General features: G+C 45.8%; 1 protein-coding gene across 3 annotated transcripts in view; it reads right to left on the bottom strand.

The window, feature by feature from the left end:
• Window positions 1–21,790: 21,790 nt before the first annotated feature.
• SLC12A1 (solute carrier family 12 member 1) overlaps window positions 21,791–23,777 on the bottom strand; it is a 183,997-nt gene continuing 182,010 nt past the window's right edge. For all 3 annotated transcript variants that reach the window (XM_073653066.1, XM_073653067.1, XM_073653068.1), the window contains one exon: window positions 21,791–23,180. In XM_073653066.1, coding sequence (XP_073509167.1) covers window positions 23,045–23,180 — 136 coding nt within the window. In that variant the 3' untranslated portion in view covers window positions 21,791–23,044. The remainder of the gene's footprint in view (window positions 23,181–23,777) is intronic.

Genomic DNA, 23,777 nt, shown 5'->3' with positions numbered 1-23,777 from the left:
GCAAGCAGGAGGAGCTCCCCATGTCAGGTAAACCCCACATGCACACACAGGTTCTGATCCCTTTACCTGAAGAGGGAGCTCTACACCCTTTTTTGGGGAGCTGCCTTTTCTGGTTGGGGGGAGGAGTTAGTCAGTGAGTGTGAGAGGGAAGGGAGAGGGGGGAGAAAGTAGTAGAGGGAGAGAAGGAGAAAGTTCTGGGGAGCAGAGCACGTGAAGAGCTCACCCCGGGCAGTGGAGCAGAGGACGCCAGAGTCCTGGCTTGTACAGGGATTGCACGTCCCAGCAACCGAATCTGGGGGACAGGAGACTGCAAGTTTTTTGGCCACAAGCAGAAGCCCGGCAGCACAGTGGCATAACTAGAGCCTGGAGCTGCACCCAAAACGGCAGTACCCATTATAGGTTCGCACCGCCTGCTAGTACGGAGCTTAGAGCAGGAGTGAAGAAGAGGGACCGCAGAGTAGCTCACAGGCAGCAGGGCCCGCAACGGAGAAGCGCAGCAGGCAGGCCTCCAAACCCACCTGACAGGGCGGACTCTGACTGCTTACAGGCTGACCGGACCCTCCTGGACCTAGTGACCAGTGCCCCGGACTCCACAGCTTTCTCTGCAGTAAAGGTAGCTGGACTGCATTCCTCGTGTCCATCTTCTTCTTCTGCACCTCCCCGCAGCTGTGCTACCACCGTGACTATCATCACTGCTGCCACCCTGCTCTCTGCACCCAGTTTCCCCTGCCGCCATCCTTCATATTAGCTTTCTCAGTCCCTGGGGGCCCGCTTCGCCTGTGGAAAGTATTTCATCTCAGCTGCTATACCATCTATCCCCCAGGGCCCACACAGCAACGCAGGTCATCCCTGACCAGGCACCACAGGTGGCGTCACATAAAGATTACAAATCCCCTGTAAATACTCCCCTCATCTGCTCGGCCTGGGCCACGGAGCTGGGCCACTGCCACCGTGACCTCCCTGGAAGACTGCCGGCCTGGCTACCGAGTACCCTAGGCCCTCACGGCCACTGCATTCACATTTCCCTAAATGAGGGCCTAACACCAGTGAAGTGGCATCCATTTCATCAGACTACAAGTAGTTTAACGGAGACCCAAACCTCTCCCACTACAGCCAACCCAATGGATGGAGACCCAATCAGGATTCTCCACATTTCCCAAAATTAGGGCATAAAACCTGCAGCAGCAGCAGCAAGAGCAGGCACAGAAGCCATATCACAGACTGCAATTCCACAAGATCAATGCAGCACACTAAAAATTACAACATCGCCTACTCGGTACAGTCTGCAATTGGGGTGCAAAAGTCCTTGGAGATCCATGCCTTGTTCATCTTAATGAAAGTTAGGCAGTCTACACTTTCATGGAGCAGCCGGCTGCACTTATCCGTCAAGACACCACCAGCAGCGCTGAAGACACGCTCTGAGAGAACGCTGGCTGCTGGGCATGATAAAACCTCCAAGGCGTGACAGGCAAGCTCAGGCCGTTCATTTTTAAAGACCAAAATGTAAAAGGGTCCAAATCCTCCCTGATGGTATTCATATTAAGCTCTAGATACTCCTCCACCATTATCTCCAGTCGTTCACCACTTGTCAGACTTCTGCTCTGTTGTGCTGGTGCACGAGATGGTCTAAAAAATGTGTGAAAGGACTGACAGAAATTGCTTCTGCCACTTACTCTGCTGCTGCTAATGTTTTGTCGTTGACGAACTGACGTGCCGGAGATTGAAAGACTAGAGCTGCAATGCACACTGTGTGCCTCACTGCCATCTTGGGGAAAAGCTCTATGAAGGTTGTTTCGATACTCCAACATAAGTGGGTCTTTTTCCAGGGCGGGAAACATCTAGCAAAATTGACTCTTATAACTTGGATCTAACAGAGTGGCAACCCAGTAGTCAGCATTATTTTGAATCCTACCTATACGGGGATCATGTTTCAGATAGTGCATCAAGAAGGCACTCATATGTCGTGCTCCACCAGGCGGTCCAAAGCCAGGCTGTTTTGTGGGCTGCGTAACACTGATGCTTGTTTCCTCTGTCCCCTTCTGCCAACCATGTTCAACCGAGAGGGGATGATTATCCTCTTCATCCTCTGACAGCTGCTCGCCCATCACCTCTTCCTCCTCCATTACTTCCTCGGTTCTTGCACCTTCACTAACAGTTTGCCTGGTATCACCAAACCCCCTCGATCACAGGAATCCACCGTCATTTGACATCCGCCTGTGTGGCGAGAGTCTGGAACTCTGAGACATTCTCGTCCCTTCCACATCCTCCTCTTCTTCTGGGACCACCATTTCCTGCAGTAGGTTATTCAAAATCTGCTTCAGCATGTAGATGACCGGAATAGTGATGTTGATGACAGCATCATCAGCGCTAACCAGTTTAGTAGCCATTTCAAAACTGTGCAGAAGGGTGCAGAGGTCCTTAATTTGTTCCCACTCCGCAAACGTGATATGCCCCACGTCCGTACTGCGTTGGGACAGGCTATACAACATGACATACTGCATCAGAGCTTGTTGCTGCTGCCACACTCGCTGCAACAGGTGCAGAGTGGAATACCACAGCGTCGGCACATCGCAGATCAACCTGTTAACTGGCAATGGACAAAGACCTCAATGCAAGTCGATGACATGAGGGGCGCGAACGGCGGAAGTGAGCACACAGCTTCCGTACTTTGTGAAGCAGCTCTTCCAGGCCAGGATAGTGGCGGAAAAATTGCTGTACCACCAGGTTGAGGATGTGAGCCATGCAAGGCACGTGTGTGAGCTTGCCTCGGCCCAGGGCCGCTAACGGGTTGGCACCATTATCGCACACGGCCTACCCTGGCTCTAGGTTCAGCGGAGACAGCCATTGCTCAAACTGAGCATGGAGAGCTGCCCACAACTCTTCATCTGTATTATTATTATTATTATTATTATTTATTATTATAGCGCCATTTATTCCATGGCGCTTTACATGTGATAGGGATATACATAACAAAAGCATTTACATAATCTTAACAAATCGAGTCAGCGACTGGTACAGGAGGAGCGAGGACCCTGCCCGCGAGGTCTCACAGTCTACAAGTTATGGGTGAGGATACATTAGGTGAGGGTAGAGCTGGTCGTGCAGTGGTGTTTACTGCAAGTTGTAGGCTTGTCGGAAGAGGTGGGTCTTCAGGTTCCTTTTGAAGGTTTCCACGGTCGGCGAGAGTCTGATATGTTGGGGTAGAGAGTTCCAGAGTAGGGGGGAAGCACGGGAGAAATCTTGTATACGATTGTGGGAGGAGGAGATAAGAGGGGAGTAGAGAAGGAGATCTTGTGAGGATCGGAGGTTGCGTGCAGGTAAGTACCGGGAGACTAGGTCACAGATGTATGGGGGAGACAGGTTGTGGATGGCTTTGTATGCCATGGTTAGGGTTTTGAACTGAATACTCTGGGCAATGGGGAGCCAGTGAAGGGATTGACAGAGAGGAGAGGCCGGGGAATAGCGGGGGGACAGGTGGATTAGTCGAGCAGCAGAGTTTAGGATAGATTGGAGAGGTGCAAGAGTGTTGGAAGGGAGGCCACGGAACAGGAGGTTGCAGTAGTCGAGGCGGGATATGATGAGGGCATGCACTAGTGTTTTTGCAGAGTCTTTGCTGAGGAATGCACGGATCCGGGAGATGTTTTTGAGTTGGAGTCGGCAGGAGGTGGAAAGGGCTTGGACATGTGGCTTGAAGGAGAGATCAGAGTCCAGGGTTACCCCAAGGCAGCGAGCTTGTGGGACTGGGGAGAGTGAACAGCCATTGACGTTGATGGATAGGTCGGATGGGGGATGTAAATGAGAGGGTGGAAAGATGATGAACTCTGTTTTATCCATGTTGAGTTTTAGAAATCTGTCGGAGAAGAAGGATGAGATGGCGGACAGACATTGTGGGATTCTGGTTAGTAGGGAGGAGATATCGGGTCCAGAGAGGTAGATCTGTGTGTCGTCAGCATAGAGGTGATACTGAAAGCCGTGAGACTCTATGAGCTGTCCCAGGCCGAAGGTGTAGATGGAGAAGAGCAGAGGTCCTAGAACTGAACCTTGGGGGACACCGACAGATAGGGGGCGAGATGAGGAGGTGGTGCGTGAGTGGGAGACGCTGAATGTCCTGTCTGTTAAGTATGAGGAGATCCAAGATAGAGCCAAGTCCGTGATGCCAAGAGATGAGAGAATCTGGAGTAAGAGGGAATGGTCCACTGTGTCAAAGGCAGATGACAGGTCCAGAAGGAGGAGGATGGAGTAGTGTTGCTTGGATTTGGCATTTAGTAGGTCGTTGGTGACTTTGGTCAGGGCAGTTTCAGTCGAGTGATGCGGTCGGAAGCCAGATTGTAGACGGTCGAAGAGGGAGCAGGAGGAGAGGTGGGAGGACAGTTCAAGGTGGACATGTTGTTCTAGAAGTTTTGAGGCAAAGGGGAGGAGTGGTATGGGGCGGTAGCTGGTCAGAGAGGAAGGGTCAAGGGAGGGCTTTTTGAGGATGGGTGTGATTGCGGCATGTTTGAAACATGAGGGGAAGACTCCGGTTGTTAGTGATAGATTGAAGAGGTGGGTTAGGGTTGGGATGAAGACTGTGGTGAGGTTAGTGATGAGGTGGGATGGGATTGGGTCAAGTTCGCAGGTGGTGAGGTGTGATTTGGAGAGTAAAGAGGAGACTTGACCTTCTGTAATGGTGGAGAAGTGGGGTTTGGAGGAGGAGGGTTGAGTAGATATGAGGAGGGGTTGTGTGGACTTTAGGCCAAAGTTTTGTCTGATGGTGTCAATCTTCTGTTTGAAGAATGAGGCAAAGTCGTCGGCTGAGATGAGAGAAGAGGGAGGAGGTGCTGGGGGATGAAGGAGAGAGTTGAAAGTGTTAAATATCTGTTTAGGGTTGTGAGATAGGGAGGATATGAGAGATGAGAAGTAGGTTTGTTTTGCTGTAGTGAGTGCGGACTTGAAATTAGTGAGGGATTGCTTGAATGCGATGAAGTGCTCGATGGAGTGAGACCTTTTCCATCTCCGCTCCGCAACCCTGGAGGCCCGGCGCAGTTCTTTGGTAAGTTTAGTGTGCCAGGGTTGCCTGTTGAATGTGCGAGGTGTGGTGTGTGTGAGAGGGGCGATCGAGTCTAGAGCTGAAGCTATTGTGGTGTTATATGAAGCAGCAGCAACGTCTGCATCGTGTAAGGAATTTATGTCTGTGAGAGGAAGGAGGGATTCAGAGAGAGAGTGTAGGTCAAGGTGTTTGAGATTTCTGCGAGGGTGTGTGAGTTTGTGGAGTGGGGATTGTGCACCCGGAGAGGAGAGGGTAGAGAATGTGAGGAGGTTATGGTCAGAGAGAGGGAGTGGTGAGTTAGAGAGGTTAGATAGGGAACAGAGGCGGGTGAAGATGAGGTCCAGTGTGTGGCCATCTTTGTGGGTGGGTGTGGAAGACCATTGAGTGAGTCCAAAGGAGGAAGTGAGGGATAGGAGCTTAGAGACAGACGAGTGGGGAGTGTCAATGGGGATGTTGAAATGGGGATCTGTATGACTGCGATCTCCAAGGCATACTAATTTTAAGACTGCCTGATTGCGGTGTGCCCTGACTGCGCAGAACGGAGGTGGTGTGGATTCGCTCTGCACCCTTGGAACGCGTGTCAAGGCAGAGGTTGAGTGCGCAGGTGGAGATGTAATGCCCTTGGCCATGCTTACTCGTCCAGGTGTCTGTGGTGAAATGCACCCTGGCAGACGTAGATTTAGACAAGGAACGGGTGATGTTGTGGACATGCTGGTGTAGCGCAGGCACAGCTTTCTTAGAGAAGTAATGGTGACTGGGCAACTGGTACTGGGGGACTGCGACGGCCATCAGCTTTCGGAAACTGTCTGTATCTACCAGGCGGAAAGGCAGTATTTCCATGGCCAACAGATTGGAGATGGTGGAGATCAACCTCTTAGCTTTGGCATGCGTAGGATGAAACAATCTTTTATGTGACCACAACTGCGGGACTGAGTGCTGGCTGCAGTGCTGAGAGAGGGCGGAGAATGGCGAACCGGACCAACTGCTGGACCATGAGTAAGGTGCAGGCGCAGATGTTACGGTGGATTGAGAAACATGCGGTGTCGTCGGTGAAACAAACACAGCAGGAATGTCCGCTTCCGTTACAGCTGACGGGCTGTCACTCAGCCTGACTGGAGAGGGTAAAGAACCGGAGTTTCTGCGATGGGAGACCTGCGTGACAATACTTGGCACGGTAACAGAGGAGGAGGAAGAAGCTGCGGATGCGTTTGATGGGGCAGCTGATGGTTGTTGAGGTGCGCTGGTCCACATTCCAGTGCGGAGAGATTCCCAGCATAACGCATATTGTTTGAGCATGTGAACGTTCATGCATGTAGAAGTCAAATTATTGCAGTTTTTGCCTCTGAGTTTTTTATCGCAAAGTTTGCAGATAACGTGAGTTGGCTCATCCTTTGCGGTGACAAAAAAGGCCCATGCTAGGCAACCCTTGCCACCCCTGCGAGCTGCAGATCGGTGACAGCTGCTGGCCAGCTGTGGCTAAGGATGCAGTGCTCCTCGTGCTTGCATCACTCCGTGTCTGCGCCATATGGCGAGATGTAATCTCCTCGTCTTCCTCCTTCACTTCCACAGATGAGCTACTTCAACTTCATCATCATCCAATGTGTTATCCCATTCCTCGCCCTCACAGTGACCCTTCTCCTCTTGTTGCCCTGACAGCACAGTACAGTCCACATCAGCCTCAGGTATCTGAGTGTCATCGGGATCACCTCCCTCCTCTGCGGCTAACGTCTGTTGACGAAGGTCAGGAACCTGCTCGAACCCTATTTCGTCCTGCCCCGAATCCAAGCTCAAAAAATTTTGGGCATCGGTGTAGATGCTTTTCTCCTCTTGACTCTGTGACTGTTTGGAGTACACTTCTGATGCCCATGGTATAGAATGGGTGAACAGTTCTACAGACTCGCCCATTTGTGGTTCTCTACAGTCAGTTGGGCAGTTGGACTGTTGTGACGCAGAGGTAAGCATGGGTAATTGGGGTGCCACCTCTATGGACTGTACTGCGTGTGATGTTGAGGTGGAGAAAGAAGAGAAGAGGGCACTTGAAGCAGAGCTTGGCATCCACTGGAGCACCTGCTCTTTCTGGCCCTTATCAACAAGGTGTATTGCTTTGTGGCTGCCAAAGAAAGGGAGTGGAGTCGGCTGTCCAGTAACAGAAATTGTCAGTTGTCTTTGGATAGGACCTGTTTGTGTTGGTTCACTAGTGCTTTCACTAACATTACCATGTACCCCACGTATACCTTGAACACCAAGCCTATTCCCCCTTCCACCACGAACTCTCTTTTTTCCACTCAAGTTGCTCAGATACTGTGGTAGGAGCACGCTATTAACTAAACAAAAATTAGTTTTTTTCCTCTGCAACAGCTCTGTGCGCACATCAGAATTTTAGCGACACTAAATGACAAGGTAAAATACGGCCTGCTGTTTAACGTTACAAACAGACGAAAGAAATTTTTTAGTGTGGATGAGGCCGATAAAACATACGAGATATTCTCCAAACAATGTCAAACTGAGATGTACCCTGTTCTATCATGTTAGTAACAAAAGAAAGTATATTTTTACTGTGGCTGAGGCCTGTATATCATAAAAGATATGATACGAACAATTTCAAACTGAGATGTCCCCTGCTGTATAACATTAGGAACAGAAGAATTTTTTTTTTACTGTGGATGAGCCCAGTATGACATAGAATATATGCTCCAAAATATTTTAAACTCAGATCTAGCTTGCTGTATCACGTTACTCAGAGCAAAAAATATTTTTTTTGTCACTCTGCATAAGCTCTGCACAGCTGAATTTGACTGCCACTGACGTAGTAGCTGGCTTATAGCACAGTGTATCACTTTTATCAAATATTTTTTGGACTGTGCATTGCAAGAGAAAAAATTTATTTTTTTACTCTTATACCAGGTGAAGTTCAACGCCACTAAAATAGTATCTGGCTTTTAGCAGACTGGATCACCTTTGCCACACTAAAAAAACTTTTGTGGACTCTGCCTGCCAACCAAAAAATAGATTTGTTTTACTGTGCGTACAGCTCCTTTTCACCCAGCCAAAAAAGGAAAAACTGGGCTAACACAGTATTACACGCACGCTGCTAGGTTCAGATAGGGGCGAGACATGTTACATGAATTCTTTGGAATCCTGGGAGAACCGTTACTCAGGGAGACCATAGACCATATGCTGCAGCTTCTCTGAGGCACACAGGGGTATTGACCCTCAGGCACAGACACGTAGGTTGTTTCACTTGTTGACCAGACACACTTGACAAGAGTCCTCATAAGCGGTAGAACAGTAGCATTTAATAAGAAGCCGCACAGTCAGTGCAAGTTAAGTCTTATGAGCAACAGGCTCCAGTGACAAACAGTACAGTTTCCTTAGCAGCACAGCAGTTCACAGTCTTCCCAGTAGTACAGGACAGCACAGTTCTAATGCAAAGGCACATTAATGAACACAGCATTCTTTACAGCAGAGTGAGATGCTGGAGGGGGGGGTTTGCTGAGGGAGATGTTCCCTGTGACAACATTTCTTACAGTCCTCATCTTTCTGCTTGATAATACTCTGCACTGCTAGTTCAGGAACTATACCTGATCTGTGCTTAGCTTCACTCCTGACTCTAATAATTCTTTTCACTTGCAGGGGTGCTTCTGTCAGATGCAGAACACACACACCACCTTTCTCTTCGGCTACAGCCAGACAGTAAACAACTTCCCCACAATCCCCCTGAGGCTCTGCTAAAACACTCCCCTTCTCCTGTGACTGTGTTAACCCCTCTAGTTGCTGGATGCTTCTGGAGCACAACACTTCCTGTCTCATGTGCTTGTGTTACTGCTAATAGTTGCTGAATGCTTTTAAAGCAACAGCACCACTTCTGCATGTCACACTCTGCAATAGCACTACTTCTGCATGTCACAAAAGCTTGCACTATCACATTAGCAACAGAAAAGAAAAGTTTGTTGTGCTCTGCAATCAGAAGCTCTGCAGACTCTGCATAGAGCAGAATTTCAACCCCACAAAATGAAAAGGTGGGCTGCGTTTGCTTGCTTGGTCACATTACCTAGTGCAAGAATAGATTGAAGGTATACTCATGCATGGAGCTCAATACAAGCAGTGCACAATTCTGTTGTATGGTATGAGCCCTCTCTTTCTGTATGAATCTCAGTACTTGCACAAGAAAACATCATCGATTGCACAGGTACACAGGAATTACCTACACTATCTGACTTCCACACAAGCACCCATCTAGCTAGCTAATATCATTACACAGGAGTACACTGAGCTGCGTCTGTCTCCCCAGCAGTTACATGGATAGAATGGCGCTGAGGGAACATGGCCGGTTTTTATATGGAGAGGACATGGGATTTCAGCAGCCAATTGCACAAGTTCTTTTGTCTGGACAGTGTGGATGCTTCCTGGACTCTGATTGGCTGGCCGCACTTTCCTGACTTGAAGTTACAGCCTACTGGAAAAAAAAAGAAGTGCGCCTCTGATCTGACCTGTTCTGAGTTGTGATGAGCGAGCACTAAAATGCTCGGGTACTCGTTGTTCGAGCCAAGCAAATTGAAATGCTCGAGTGCTCGGACCAAGTAATGAGCCCAATGTAAGTCTATGGGAAACTCGAGCATTTTTCCAGTGGCTCCCCCCGGCGGTCTGCAGAGGGCCTAAAAATTGCCCAAATTAATGGGAACAGTGCTCAAATGACATGGGAACAACATGGGGAAGACCCCTGAAAGCATTTCTGACTCCCAGGTCACTCCTGTCAACAATGTTGTCAGAGATATTACGCCACTTTTACGGACTCACAATAAAGCATACAAAAACTAAACCAAAATGGATTTTCCTGGGAAATATGTTAAGGAGCATCCTTTCCAGGGTAATGACTTTTATATAAGGCAAAATAAATAAACAAAAACAAAAACGCTCCTCCACACCTTGGGCTATGTCCACACGTAGCGTTTTTGATGCGTTTTTGCACTTTTGCATTGCTTTCAACCAAGACAAATGCATTCACCAGGAAATGTCATTTTAACATTTTACAACCTTATCTGGCCATGTGGTGTGTGACACATCATCAGACAGATCCTGTTTCATTTATGATGGAGGGACTCTGAAAGTCACAAAGCCTATTTTTATAGGGCCATCAGGCGGCCCTTCTATTCTTAAAGGGCCAGCACTCGGCTCGCTATTGTTAGAGAGCCATCAGCCGGCTATGCTTTGTTGTTCCCATTATTAACAAGTGGGTTTCCTGTACTGTTATTGCGTATGCAGTGACTGCAACGGCTGCCAAAAATTTGGAGGAACTCCAGTGCCGCTTGCAAGAGACGTAGAGTTCGGAGGGCCTCCTGCAAAAAATGCTCCCATTATTAGGAAGTGTGTCTCCCATACTGTTTGCCTATGCAGTGAATGCAACGGCTGCCAAAAGTTTGGAGGAACTCTAATGCCCCTTGCAAGAGACGTAGAGGTCGCAGGGCCTCCTTCAAAAAATGCTCCCATTATCTCCACAAGCCTAAAAAGAAACTTTCAAGCTCAAGCATTTGCGAAATGTGTGAATTTAGTAGTGTGGCCTGTGGGGTGTTGGCTGTGTATTTGCCCTTGCGTTCCAAGGACTGGGGTAGGGACAACTGAACACTGCGCTGGGACAAGGACGTGGACGTGCTTGCTGATGGTGCTAGTTGAGAGTGTGCAACGATAGGTGCAGGGCGGGAGGTATCTTGGCATGTGCCATAGACAGGGGATTGGCGTGCACGCACAACAGCAGAACAAGCAGTGGTGTCACCCGCAGACACTGTTGCTGTACCCTAGGGTTTGGCCCACTTAGTCGGGTGCTTTGCTGCTATGTGCCTGATCATGCTGGTGGTGGTCCGGCTGATAGTTTTGCTACCCCTGCTGATGATGGCCTGACCTTTTTGGGGTTATCGGCAGAGTCTTTAAAAAGTAACCAGACTTGGGAAGACCTAACAGTTGCACTGGCAACTGCTGTCGTGTTAGCGTTATATGGAACGCTTTCCCACCTTGTGTCTGTGTCCACCACACTGCTTCTTCCTGCCTGTTGGGGTGCTCTGCCTCCCTCCCCCTGTGTGCTGCTGTCCTCGCTCTGCATGTCCTCCTGCCAGGTTGGGTCAGTTACTATATCATCCACCACCTCGTCTTCCACTTCCGCATCCTGGTCCTCCTCCTGACTTTCTGGCAATTGTATCCCATCATCATCATCCACCTCTTGCGACAGTAATTGCACTTTCCCACCGTCACCTTAGTGTGACTGTGGCTGCTCCAATATTTGGGCATTGCTACATGCGTTCTCCTCTTGACTCGCTTGAAGCTGGCCAGGCGAGAGGCCCAAATCTACTAATGGAAAAGTGAACAGCTCTTCTGAGTGTCCAAGTGTGGGATCAGTTGTCTCCGGGCACTCGTCATGGTGGGAGGAAGGAGGATCAGGGTGAGGAATATGTAGTCCAGACTCACGGCTACTGAGACTTGACCGTGTGGAAGACAGAGTGGTGGTGTTGGTGGCAAAGTGATTGGAAGCATTATCTGCTATCCAACCAACAACCTTTTGACACTGCTCTGTGTTCAATAGTGGTGTTCTGTGGTCCCCTAGTAATTGGGACAGGAAGGTCGAGTGACAAGATGTGGGTGTTTGTCATGGCACAATTTCAGCTTGCCCACGGCCACGTCCTCGGCCTCTGCATGCACCATCACCATCACTTCCACTTCCCCGTCCCTTGCCACACACCTTGCCCATTTTTAATGGAGGACAATATTTTCCATGTTCACAAGAAATGGCTGATTTTGGAACGCAGTTATATGTGATACGTCTGACAGAGAACAATAATTTTAAATAGCTGGCCTGTAATTTACTAATACTACCCTTCACAGACACCTAGTGTGAACAGCTTGACCGACACACTGCAACGTAATGAAAATGGAAGAAATGTCAGATTTTGGAACACTCTTATAGGTGTTATGTCTGACAGAGAAGCACGGTTTTAAATAGCAGGCCTGTAATTTGCTAATATTATCCTTCACAGACACCTAGTGTGAATAGCTTCACCGACACACTGCAACAGAATGGAAAAGGAGGCCAATATTTTCCACGTTCAGTTTAAATTTCTGGATTTTTATCACTGAAATATGGAACAGATCTGGCTTTATTCTGCAGTGAGAACAAGCAAATGGAGCAGAAAAATGGTGTACTCTGGATTGCTTTTTAAGCAAATAACCAGGACTAAGATAAAAAAAAATGCCCCTGGCCCCTGATATCTGTGGCTATGTCTACAAATATCTGTAAGAACAGCAGCAGCAGGAACGTTCAATGGACCCTCTTGCATTATATGCACTGCAGTCTGCCATATTCACTGTCTGCCTAACTCCTGCTATCACCACTGAATATATGCAGCTGGATTAGTCCTCAGAAGGACTGTTAGTTTAGTTGTTCTGGAATACCTATACTAACTATGAAGAAGCAAATCTCTCCCTGACGCAGCTCTCCCTACTCTGTGTGACTCCAGGGTAGACTGTGACGAGCATGGCAGCGCCCGGTCTTATATACACCTGATAATGCTGTGCGGCCAGCCAATCACTGTAATGCCCACAACCAACATGGCTACAGCATTACAGTGACTGGCAGGCAATCCCTGCATGTTTATTGGCTTTCCGTTTGGAAACAACAGCCTCCATTTTATAGTTTGTTAACCACACCCAGAGGTGAGGTATGTGGGTAGCTGGACCCACCCATCCCTCTTAGCTACCCGTAACCCGGCTCCCAGGTGCACCAAACGATCCTGAGCTTCCATAATACTTCAGCAGTGCCACAGGTTGATCGCCTCCATGCCACACTGCATTGATGCAGTAATTGATGCAAAAGGAGCCCCGACCAAGTATTGAGTGCATTTACTGAACATACATTTCAGTAGGCCAACATTTCGGATTTCCAAAACATTTTTCAAGCTGTTGTTATAAAGTATTCTAATTCTAAGAGATAATTACTTTTGTGTTTTCATTGGCTGTAAGCCATAATCATCAACATTAACAGAAATAAACACTTGAAATAGATCACTCTGTTTGTAATGACTCTATATAATATATGAGTTTCACTTTTTGTATTGAAGAACTGAAATAAATGAACTTTTTGATGATATTCTAATTTTGTGAGATGCACCTGTAGACTGTGAGCCCCAATGGGGAGAGCGATGATGATGTCTGTAAAGTGCTGCAGATGATGGCGCTATATAAGTAAGCATAATAAATAATTGTTTTTACCTTGTTATATCTACATGTGACTTTTATAACATAAAAAAAAGTTTGAAATAAAAAATGGCCATTTTTGTATAGAGATGAAGTGATATGTTTGTTATTTGTTCACAGTGATGCATATTAGGATTGTGTATCACATAGATATAGTCAAAGTATTCTCTGATCTCATCAGACAGTACTCACAAAGGTGAACACCACCAAATTACAAGTAAACAATTAGGAAAGGGAAAAGAAGGGAAAAGGGTGTGAGTAAAAGTGAAATTCTTTATTAAATAATAATATTAAAACCTAGTAAATCATACATCCCATTAGGGATGTATAATGGATCATGATTATATAAATGGAGTCATGATCCACTAAATTACTGATAGAGTCAGACAGTAAATCAAATTATTAATAAAATAAGCCCCTAGCAAATGTCCTTTATAATTGATGGCTGGGTTTATGCTTACAAAATAAATGCCATAGATTATATCAAGAGTGTGCTGAATTGGACTAGTATCCTCAGCCAGGAGAGATTTTATTAAATAAAGGCTCAATTGGCCAGTGTGAATTCAATAGTAAAAAATTATCCTAGCCCATTGGATACACTCCCCATATTTTAAAGTGACTTCAAAAGTGTGGCAGGTCTGATAGGTATAAATATAATGAGCCCTTATACAAAGGTTATCAGGGCACACTATTACACCTGTCACACAATCTGTATAATGGATCCTTAATAATTCCACTCGCAGCTCCAGTCGTGCTGTCGGCAATGAAATAACTCCGGCAATATAACAGACTTAGGAACACAAGCAGCTCAGCTATGCCACTGACAGTCTCTCACACGCTGTCCGCACATGAATGCGGTAGAGGCAAGTGATTTATCTGAGTCACGAGCCCTAAATGGACTAGGTGTTATCACAATCTTAGCCAGCTTGGATATACAAGTGGCTCAGCTTAGCCACTGATAGTCTCTCTCACGCTCTCTGCACAAGAGTTGACGATCAGCGGGAGAAGCAAGTGATCCAACTAAGTCACGATCTCCTGATTGTATAGGACATCCAACACGCTTTCTGCCGATTTGGATATCAGATGCGGCTAGCATGTGCCACTATCGGCCTCTCCCACGCTGTCAACACATATATGGGTGTGATCAGCGTGAGAGACAATTTCAACTAAGTCAGCGGTCTGTCAGCTCAGACAGAGCTGACAGCTAAAACGGGGTAAATCTGGTTTTATGCAGCACTGTAACACCGCACTCTATAGTGCGGTCAATTATGGCATGATACTGTCTGACGAAACTATTAGAAGTCGTCCCTGACGCGCGTTTCGCGCGTTTTTTATATCACATAGATACACTATAGCGGTATTCTTAGATTTTTTTTCCCTTAAAAATACATGCAAATAAAGAGAATAAGAAAAGTGAACAAAACATCAGTAAGTAAACTCTTCACTGTGCTCATGTAGCATACAGTGAGCTGTATGTGCCAGCACTAATCTAGATGATATCCTCACTCGGCCATTACCTGCAGGATAAATATGCTATGCTAAAGGTTCATGTTCTGATTTGTGTTTATAATAAATCCGACAGGATCCAAGCCTTGACTTGGAATGGGGCTGTTACATTACAGTGGATGAATATGGATCTGGACCACTTATCTGGATTAATAGGCATAGTCAAAAAGGAAATAAGAGCACAAAGATCATTCATTTGTCAGGTACTCCTTTGTAAAACTAAGTGCTCAATTTACGGGTGACTATCCTTTTTAAACCTTGACAAAACAGTAAATCTTCAAAAATATTGTCCACAATGTTAATCATCCATGTCCACTTATTAATGTACCTTATTTATGAAAGCTCCAGCATTGGTTTGATTTTAGCAGCCGTCCTTTTCTCAGCTGCTCCACTTCCACATTAGCTTCAACGCACTCAGAGATGTTGTATTCCCCCTCCGATGTGTTGGTGACGTAATAAAGGAAGGTTACTAATTCATTAGCTAGGCCAGCCAAATTTTCCATCATAGGTGATCCAGAGACAGAAAAGTAGATTGACTTCGGTAAGGGTATGTTCACACATGGTGATTTTGCAGAGGTTTTTGTTTCTGCAGCCAAACCTTCCCCTTTGGCAGTAAAAAAAAACTGTGCATAAAATGCAGCTGACTTTTTTTCTCCTTTTTTTTTCTGGTGCGGATTACATGTTTGATTTGTCCATAGTACATGTTTAATAAAGTTAGTTTTGTTCACCAAAACCATTGAGAAAAATGCAGCAAACCCTTTTTGGTGTATTTTTTGCAGCGTTTTTGAACTTTCATTGCTTTCTATGGGTGAAAAAAACTGCATAAATGCTAAAAGAGTTAACATGCTGCAGATTTAAAAAACGCTGAAGTGCTCAGCTTCAATCAAGAAGAAAAATAACAATCGTTCACACCATGGCACATCCAGAGGTAGATAAAGGGGTTACCTTAGCTGACCAACTGAGCCTCAAAACCAGCCCCCTTCATCACTTGCTGAAACATAGGGAGGAAGAGAGAAGTCCCGTGAGTGTGTTGGAACCAATGCAGAGAGCAAGATCAGGACAATTGTGAAGGTTTTCTACTGAAACTGTGTAATAAATCTTAACCCCTTTTCCACCTTGTTTTTTTTGTTTTTTTGTGTATTCATTTTTTGTTCCCCTTCTTCTCAGAGCAATAACTTTTTGATTTTTCAGTCAATATGGCCATGTGAAGGCTTTTTTTGCGGGACGAGTTGTACTTTTGAACGACACCATTGATTTTAACATATTGTGTACTGGAAAACAAGAAAAAAAATCCAAATGCGGTGAAATTGTAAAAAAAAAGTGCAATTCCACAATTGTTTTTTGGATTTTTTTTTACCATGTTCATTAAATGCTAAAACTGACCTGCCATAATGATTCTCCAGGTCATTACGAGTTTATAGGTACCAAATATGTATAAGTTATTTTTTATTTAAGTGGTGAAGAGAAATTACAAAGTTTGTAAAAAAAAAAAAATGGCGCCATTTTCTGAAACCTGTAGAGTCTCCATTTTTAGGGATCTGGGGCTGGGTGAGGGCTTACTTTTTGTGCTTGAGCTGCCGTTTTTACTGATACAATTTTGGGGTAGATACAATGTTTTGATCGCCTGTTATTGCATTTTATTGCAATGTTGCAGCGACCAAAAAAACTTAATTCTGGCGTTTTGATTTTTTTTCTTATTACGCCATTTATCAGGCTGCGTGCCCACTATGCATTTTTCAAGCGTTTTTGCAGCGGAATTTCCGCAGCGAAAACGCTTAAATAATGCTTGGTAATACATGCCCCATGGTCCTCAATGATAATCCACATGTGCTGTGCACATGCTGCAGAAATTTCCGCTGCGGATTATCATTGCGGAAAAATCGGCAGCATGTCCATTAATTTTGTGCAAACGCGGCGTAATTGCCGCCATTGACTTGCATTGAATCGCATAATATCCGCATGAGTATATGTACACATGCGGATATTAAGCGATTCAATGCGCGGATGGTACCCGGGTCTGGAGAAGAGGAGACTCTCCTCCAGACCCAGGTACCATAGTGCCTCTAGTTAGAAAAGAATTAAAATAAAAAAAAACATTATACTTACCTTCCGATGGCCCTCGGTCTCCTCAGCGATGCGTCTTGGCTCCCTGGCGGTTCGTGATGGTGTAAAAGGACCTTCCATGATGTCATTTAGTCATGTGATAGGTCACGCGACCGCCGAAGGTAAGTATAATGGGTTTTTTTTCTATTTTTTACCATTTTTTATCCTTTTTTTAACTATTAACTTGGTCACACTATATAAATCCAGACTGGTTGCATGGATTTATATAGTGTGACCAAGTTGTCAAGCACTTTCCAAGTGATGCTAAAATCGCTCGGAAAAGCTCTTGATAACCCGCATGCGGAAATGCATGTGAAGAACGCTTGACAAACGCTTCTACCTGGCAGGAAAAACACATGTAAAATCCGCATGCGTTTTTCCTGCCACGGAGATGCAGAAAAAATACGAAGCATTTCTGCATCGTGGGCACTTAGACTTAATCAGATTAATTCTTTTTATATTTTGATAGATCGGGCGATTCTGAACCCAGCGAAACCATGCATGTATTTTTTTTATTGTTTTATTTTGAATGGGGCAAATTTCAATAGTCTCCTTAGGAGACTTGAAGCTGCAATCTTCAGCCCTGCTATGTGTAGCAGAAATGATCATCTCCTATGAACACCAGCCATGAGCCAGCATCCATAGGAGATCTGCAATGACGGGCACGGGGGTCTTCTGCAGACCCCTGGCTGTCATGCCAACCCATGGCGCTGTGTTTTAACTCTGTCTTACTTAGACAAGACAAACAGCCGGTAGTGATTCACGAGTATGTTCTGTTAACCCTTTCAGCGAGTATGCTCGGGCGAACACCGAGTATCTTACACATGCTCGGGTGTTATGTTTCAGTCTCTCTGTGTGCATGATTTGCGACTGTTTGACAGCTATAATATATATGAGGAATGTCTGCTTCTTAGGCACATTTTCTCGGATTTATCGTAAATCCTGCCTTCCTTAGAGCATCCAGAATCGGCTGTACCTTTGGCAGATGACTAGCCCAGTCTGGGCTAAAGATGACAATGTCATCAAGGTAGGCTGCGGCATACTTTTTATGTGGGCCCCCTGCAGTCCGAAAGGCATTCTGGTGTACTGGAAGCACCCATCAGGTGTTGAGAAAGCTTTTTTCTCCTTGGCCCTCTGGGACATGGGGATTTACCAGTAGCCCTTCGTCAAGTCGAGGGTGGTAATATATCTCGCAGGTCCAAGCCTCTCGAGTTCATCGACGAGGGGCATCGGAAATGCGTCACACTTGGAAACCTCATTCAGCCTGCGGTAGTCATTACAAAATCTCCACTCCCCATTGGGCTTTGGAACGATGGGACTTGACCATCCGCTCTTCGATTCCTCTATCATGTCGAGGTCCAGCATCCTCGTCACCTCAGCTGAGATTACCTTATGGCGGGCTTCAGGAATCCTATAGGGTTTGAGGTTTACCCTAACATGCGCTTCCATCAGCATCTCATTCTCGACCACCTCCGTACGCCCTGGCAACTCCGAGAACAGGTCACGGTTCCGTTGCAGCAGCTCTCTACATTGTTGCTTCTGTGCCGACGATAGAGTCTCTGCTATCGTGACGTCCTCGACTTTTGATTTCGGACTGGGTCCCAAACAAGAAGCTCCCAGCATTTCCTGATCTCGCCGCGGCTTGAGCAAGTTCACATGGTATACATGGTGCAGCTTTCTTCGACCAGGCTGGTGAACTTTGTAGTTCACTTCGCTGAGTTTCTCCACCACCTCATACGGGCCTTGTCACTTGGCCAGGAACTTGCTCTCAAAGATGGAAATAAGCACCAGAACATGATCCCCAGGCTAGAACTGCCTAAGCCTTGCTGACCGGTTATAGACCCTTGCCTGGGCCTCTTGTGCCTGGAGGAGATGAGCCTTCATGATAGGCATCACTTTCGCCATTCTCTCCTGCATCTGGGCGACATGTTCTATGATGCTCCGGTGGGGCGTAATCTCAGACTCCCAGGTATCCTTGGCAATATCCAGGAGCCCTCGTGGATGTCGTCCATACAGTAGCTCAAATGGGGAGATACCTGTAGAGGCTTGTGGGACCTCTCTTACCAAGCAAATATATGGACAAGTTCATGGGCTATGCTCCTACTCGACGAGTTCCTCAGTGGTACCGCTTCCGGGTACCAGGTCGCATAGTCCATGGCCACCAGGATGCATTGGTGGCCCCGGGCTGATTTGACTAAGGGCCCCACTAGGTCCACGGCAATCCTCTCTAAGGGGATTTCTATCACAGGTAGGGGGATTAAAAGACTACGGAAGTGGGAGGAGGGCGTGGTTATCTGGCAGATGGGGCAGGACCTACAATAGTTCAGGATCTCCCGGTAACACCCTGGCCAATAAAACCCCCTCAATATCCTCTCCTGAGATTTCTCGACCCCCAGGTGTCCCCCCAGAACATGCGAATGGGCCATATCTAATACCTTCTGTGGGTAGGGCCCTGGAACTAACAGCTGCTTTACTATCTCATCACCCCTTGGTTTCGTCACCTGATACAATAACTCCCCCTGAACTGTGAAGTGTGGGTACCTGGTGTCTGCCCCCAGCTCTTGAGCAACCCCGTTACAGACAGTAACATTGTCCCATGCGCCCTTCAAGGTCAAGTTCAGAACTTGAGCAGACCTAAAGTTCTCTCCTGCCACCTCTAACTCAGGGAGGTCGGCCTCCTCAGTCACAGTCTTGTCCTCGTTGCTGGCAAGGACACACAATAGGAACTCATCCCCTTCAGATGCCAACGGGGGTATTTCCTTAGGGACCTGGAACTTGTCCACATGACTCAGTCTTGTACCTTTCCCCCACAAGTCCCAGAACAATGGGAAATCACGCCCCAATATGATGGGATGTATGAAGTCCTTAACCACCCCAACTTTGTGGGATTGGGCACCACAGCCTGTTCCCACTGTCACTGTGGCCACCGGGTAGTCCTTGGCATCCCAATGTATGCAGTGGATGCCCACAGTCTTGGCAGAGATCAGCTAGTGGGGAAGGTTGGCACTGATAAGGGTCACTAGACTCCCTGAATCCAACAGTCCAAGCACCATCACTTTATTATCGGATGCGGCACACGCTTGAGGCCCTCACCGGGTCGACAGTCCACACAACAGGCTGGATACACATAATAGCAGACCCGTCTGCCTAGGCTGCAGTCCATGATCTCGGGGGACAATTGACACCTGGCGGCTACATGTCCAGGGTTGTGACACCGCCAACAGACTAGATCTTTAGCAACAGTCCTTGTGGCGCCTTCAGTGGGAGTGGAACGCCTCCTAGTGGTGGCTCTAGACCCCTTACGTGGTGAACCCCCCCCACCCCCCTTTTGGGTATCCCAGTACGGAGGAGTGACTATTTCTCATTTCCCAAGGGATTTCTCAACCACCTGGTACCTCTCTTCCAGGCCGATGAAGTCATCTGCGTTCTGGGAATCGCCCTGGGCAACCCAAGTCTGTACTGTACTGCACAAATCTATCAATCACCACCCGCTCAACCATCTGGGCCGGAGTGGAGGACTCTGGCTGCAACCACTTCTGAACGAGATGCAGTAGGTCAAACATCTGCGATCGAGGTTTTTTTTCGCTGGCATACGCCCAATGGTGGACTCGTTGGGCTCTCACTGCCATATTCACTCCCAGGCGTGCTAAGATCTCTGTCTTTAGCTTGGCGTATTCCTTGGCATCCTGCAGTGCCAAGTCGTAATATGCCTTTTGGGGTTCCCCCGACAAATATAATGTCAGAACCTCTGCCCACTGTTCTGGAGGAAGTTTCTCCCGATCAGCCACCCTCTCAAAGACAGTCAGAAATACTTCTACATCATCCCCAGGGGTCATCTTTTGCATGGCCCATCTTACCGCCTTCCTGACGTGGGAGTCATCAGTCAGCCTTGAGGGTGGGGCGGTTGTCCTGCCCTGGATGGCGTCCGCCAGAAGCTGTATCTGCTGCTGCTGTTCCTGCTGGTGCTGCTGCTGCGCCTTTTGCTGCAACTGGATCTGTTGCAACAACAGTTTGGTTGTCTCCTGGTGCTGCTGCTGGCTCTGCAAGTGCTGTTGGTGCATCTGTTGTTGGCTCTGCACCAGGTGCTTAATGAGCTCCTCCATGCTGCCAGACTTCTCTGGCTGGCTGGCAGCTTTCACCCAGAACATCCACCGGTCTCTGTGGCAGGTACATGTGTTCCTGGAATTTAGAATGCACTCTCACACAAACTGTGGTAGGACGACTCGCTCGGCCGCTTCTGGAAGTAGGCTCAGGAACCGGGTTTTCTCTGCAGGCTTTATTATATGGCATAAATCCATGCAACTCCAGCAAAGATAAACACTGCCTTACTGGCAAAACAACAAAACAAAAGATAAATGGTAGCATGGTAGCACAGTCCATATGTGTGGGTGTGCGGTTCACCCACACAGGTTATGTCCAGCCTTCAGCTCCGTCCTGAGCTAAGGCTGTTCAGTCTGGAGACCTTGCTTCTCCAAACACAACATAGAGAAAAAAAAAACAGGACTGAACATTTAAAGTTTGCTCAGCCACACCCTGAAGGGGAGATATGGGGAATGACTTCCCTCCCTCTCTATGTTATTCCCATAAAACCACACTCTTTTAAAAGATAAAATTCCCAGCACATAACATGCTGGCAGAAATTCAGTAGGTCTCAGTTTACACAGGAAAGCATCCTGAGTGACACATACCTCCCCTCACATATAACACCAGTGACTCTGTCACACCACATTTCTTCTGAAATGTAATCCCAGCCAGTTTGGTAAAAGGTAAACAATGCTTCAGTTTAAATAACAATTTAATGGACAGTATAATATTGATTTCATTACTAGAATAAAAACGCTGATTGCTTTTTTTTCCGTATTGTTCTGTTGATAAAAAGCTTATATAATATATTTGATATATATGACAGATATCCAATTACATATTTATTCCATTTATTGATTGTTTAAAAGAAATCCAAATCACTACAAAGCATTATAAATGGTCAAAAATCAAAATATAGTAAACCAAAAATGTGTGAACAAAGAAGGCATAGGATTTATGGAAGATTTCATGAACTTTAAAATAAGTTACTTATATAGATTTATTTATCTTTACATACATTCTTATGTCTAGAGATTAAATCAGTAGGACTGAAGATAATATAGAACATTTCTGTGTTACCATCAAAATATAACATATAGTTCATAAGTAGTTAAACATTAAAGGGAATGTGACTACTGACTTATGAATGTTGGCAGCATGCAGTGTACACGCTGTCAGGATTGCCGGTGAGAGCAGCCAGTCATGTGAACGCAAGTATGCAATTTGCATACTTTTGACCACATTCCAACTAGACGTGAGTGGAATCTATCAATACAAGTGAAATGAGAGAAGCCAATCACATCTAGTTGGCATGTATGCAAATCATAAACTTACAGTCTGCTCTCACTGACAATATCGGCGGATCCTGACAGCGTGCGCACCACATAATGTCAGGATTCAGAAGTCTGCAGCCATATAAAGTGACTACAGATTTACAGTATATTAGAAGAGCGGTCAATCCCCTTTAAAGGAAACCTGTCATCTGATTCATGATGCCTGTACCACGAGCAGAAGGAATCATAAACCGGCTTCTGAATTATAAATATCTGTTTTACTCTGAAACACTACAGCTAGACAAGCAGATCTCTGCCTATACTCACATAGGGAAAGACCTGTCAGTCTAGGGAAGTGATTGCGGAAAAACCCGCGCGTATATGTCTTTTTGATAAGTCACCTCATCCCCGATTGCGCCTTCAACTAGATTTTTTATCTGAAGCACCAAAGCCTTTCAGAGTAAAACATAGATGTTTGTAATGCAGGGGCTGACAGGTTGTCATACAGATGCCAAATTACAACAGATCTAAAATTAAGATGCAATATTGAGTTCAATAAAATAGGACAGAGAACCGATTATAAGATTGTCAGAGTATGAAATACAATTACATTTTGTTTGTGACAAATATAGTCATATGTTCTCTAGGTCGTATTAATCAGTATCGGTCATTTAAATCATGTTAGATTTTCAAATAAGAAATAGAATTTTCATTTCACAAAAAAAATTATATTTCACTTTTTTTTTGGCATCAATTTAGAACTTTTTCCTTTTGGATACAGTAAATACAGGCACATGGAAATAGAATTTTTGTGTTAAGAATAGAAAGTCAGTACATTTTTGTGATTTCCCCTAATCAGTAGCACAGGTGGAAGATTTTTAGAGAGGATTTCTACCCATGCCATGTAAAGGTGATCAGAAACTGTTCCTTTTCTTGCAACAGGAAGGCTCCTGTAAAATAGATAAAAATAGAAGATTATTTTAAAATTTTGAAATAATTTGAACCCCGTACTTATCTTAGATATAAGTTATGTACTTTTCTAAGTCTTTTTTATACTCAAGTTTATCTTAAAAAAAAAAAAAACTTTGGATATAATCTCAATTAATAATTCTGTCCATTTAGTCTGATTCTGTAATTCTTTCTTTCTTGCTCCATTCCATCTGAACCATCTTCCTAAACCAAAGACAGCAAAAAAGGATGGAAAGGGAATAACACATACGTGCATGATCAAAGTACACATGGTTTATTTGTTGTTTGTAATCAAGGATACAAATAGATCTGTACAGGACCTGCATACAGTGGGGAAAAAAGTATTTAGTCAGCCACCAATTGTGCAAGTTCTCCCACTTAAAAAGATGAGAGAGGCCTGTAATTGACATCATAGGTAGACCTCATCTATGAGAGACAAAATGAGAAAACAAATCCTGAAAATCACATTGTCTGATTTGGAAATAATTTTTTTTCAATTTTTTGTGGAAAATAAGTATTTGGTCAATTATAAAAGTTCATCTCAATACTTTGTTATATATCCTTTGTTGGCAATGACA

This window comes from Phyllobates terribilis, unplaced genomic scaffold (genome assembly GCF_046119375.1).
Source record: "Phyllobates terribilis strain yellow unplaced genomic scaffold, ASM4611937v1 Scaffold_11__3_contigs__length_659146591, whole genome shotgun sequence".
Lineage (NCBI taxonomy): Eukaryota > Metazoa > Chordata > Amphibia > Anura > Dendrobatidae > Phyllobates > Phyllobates terribilis.
This window is presented reverse-complemented; position numbering and strand designations above follow the sequence as displayed.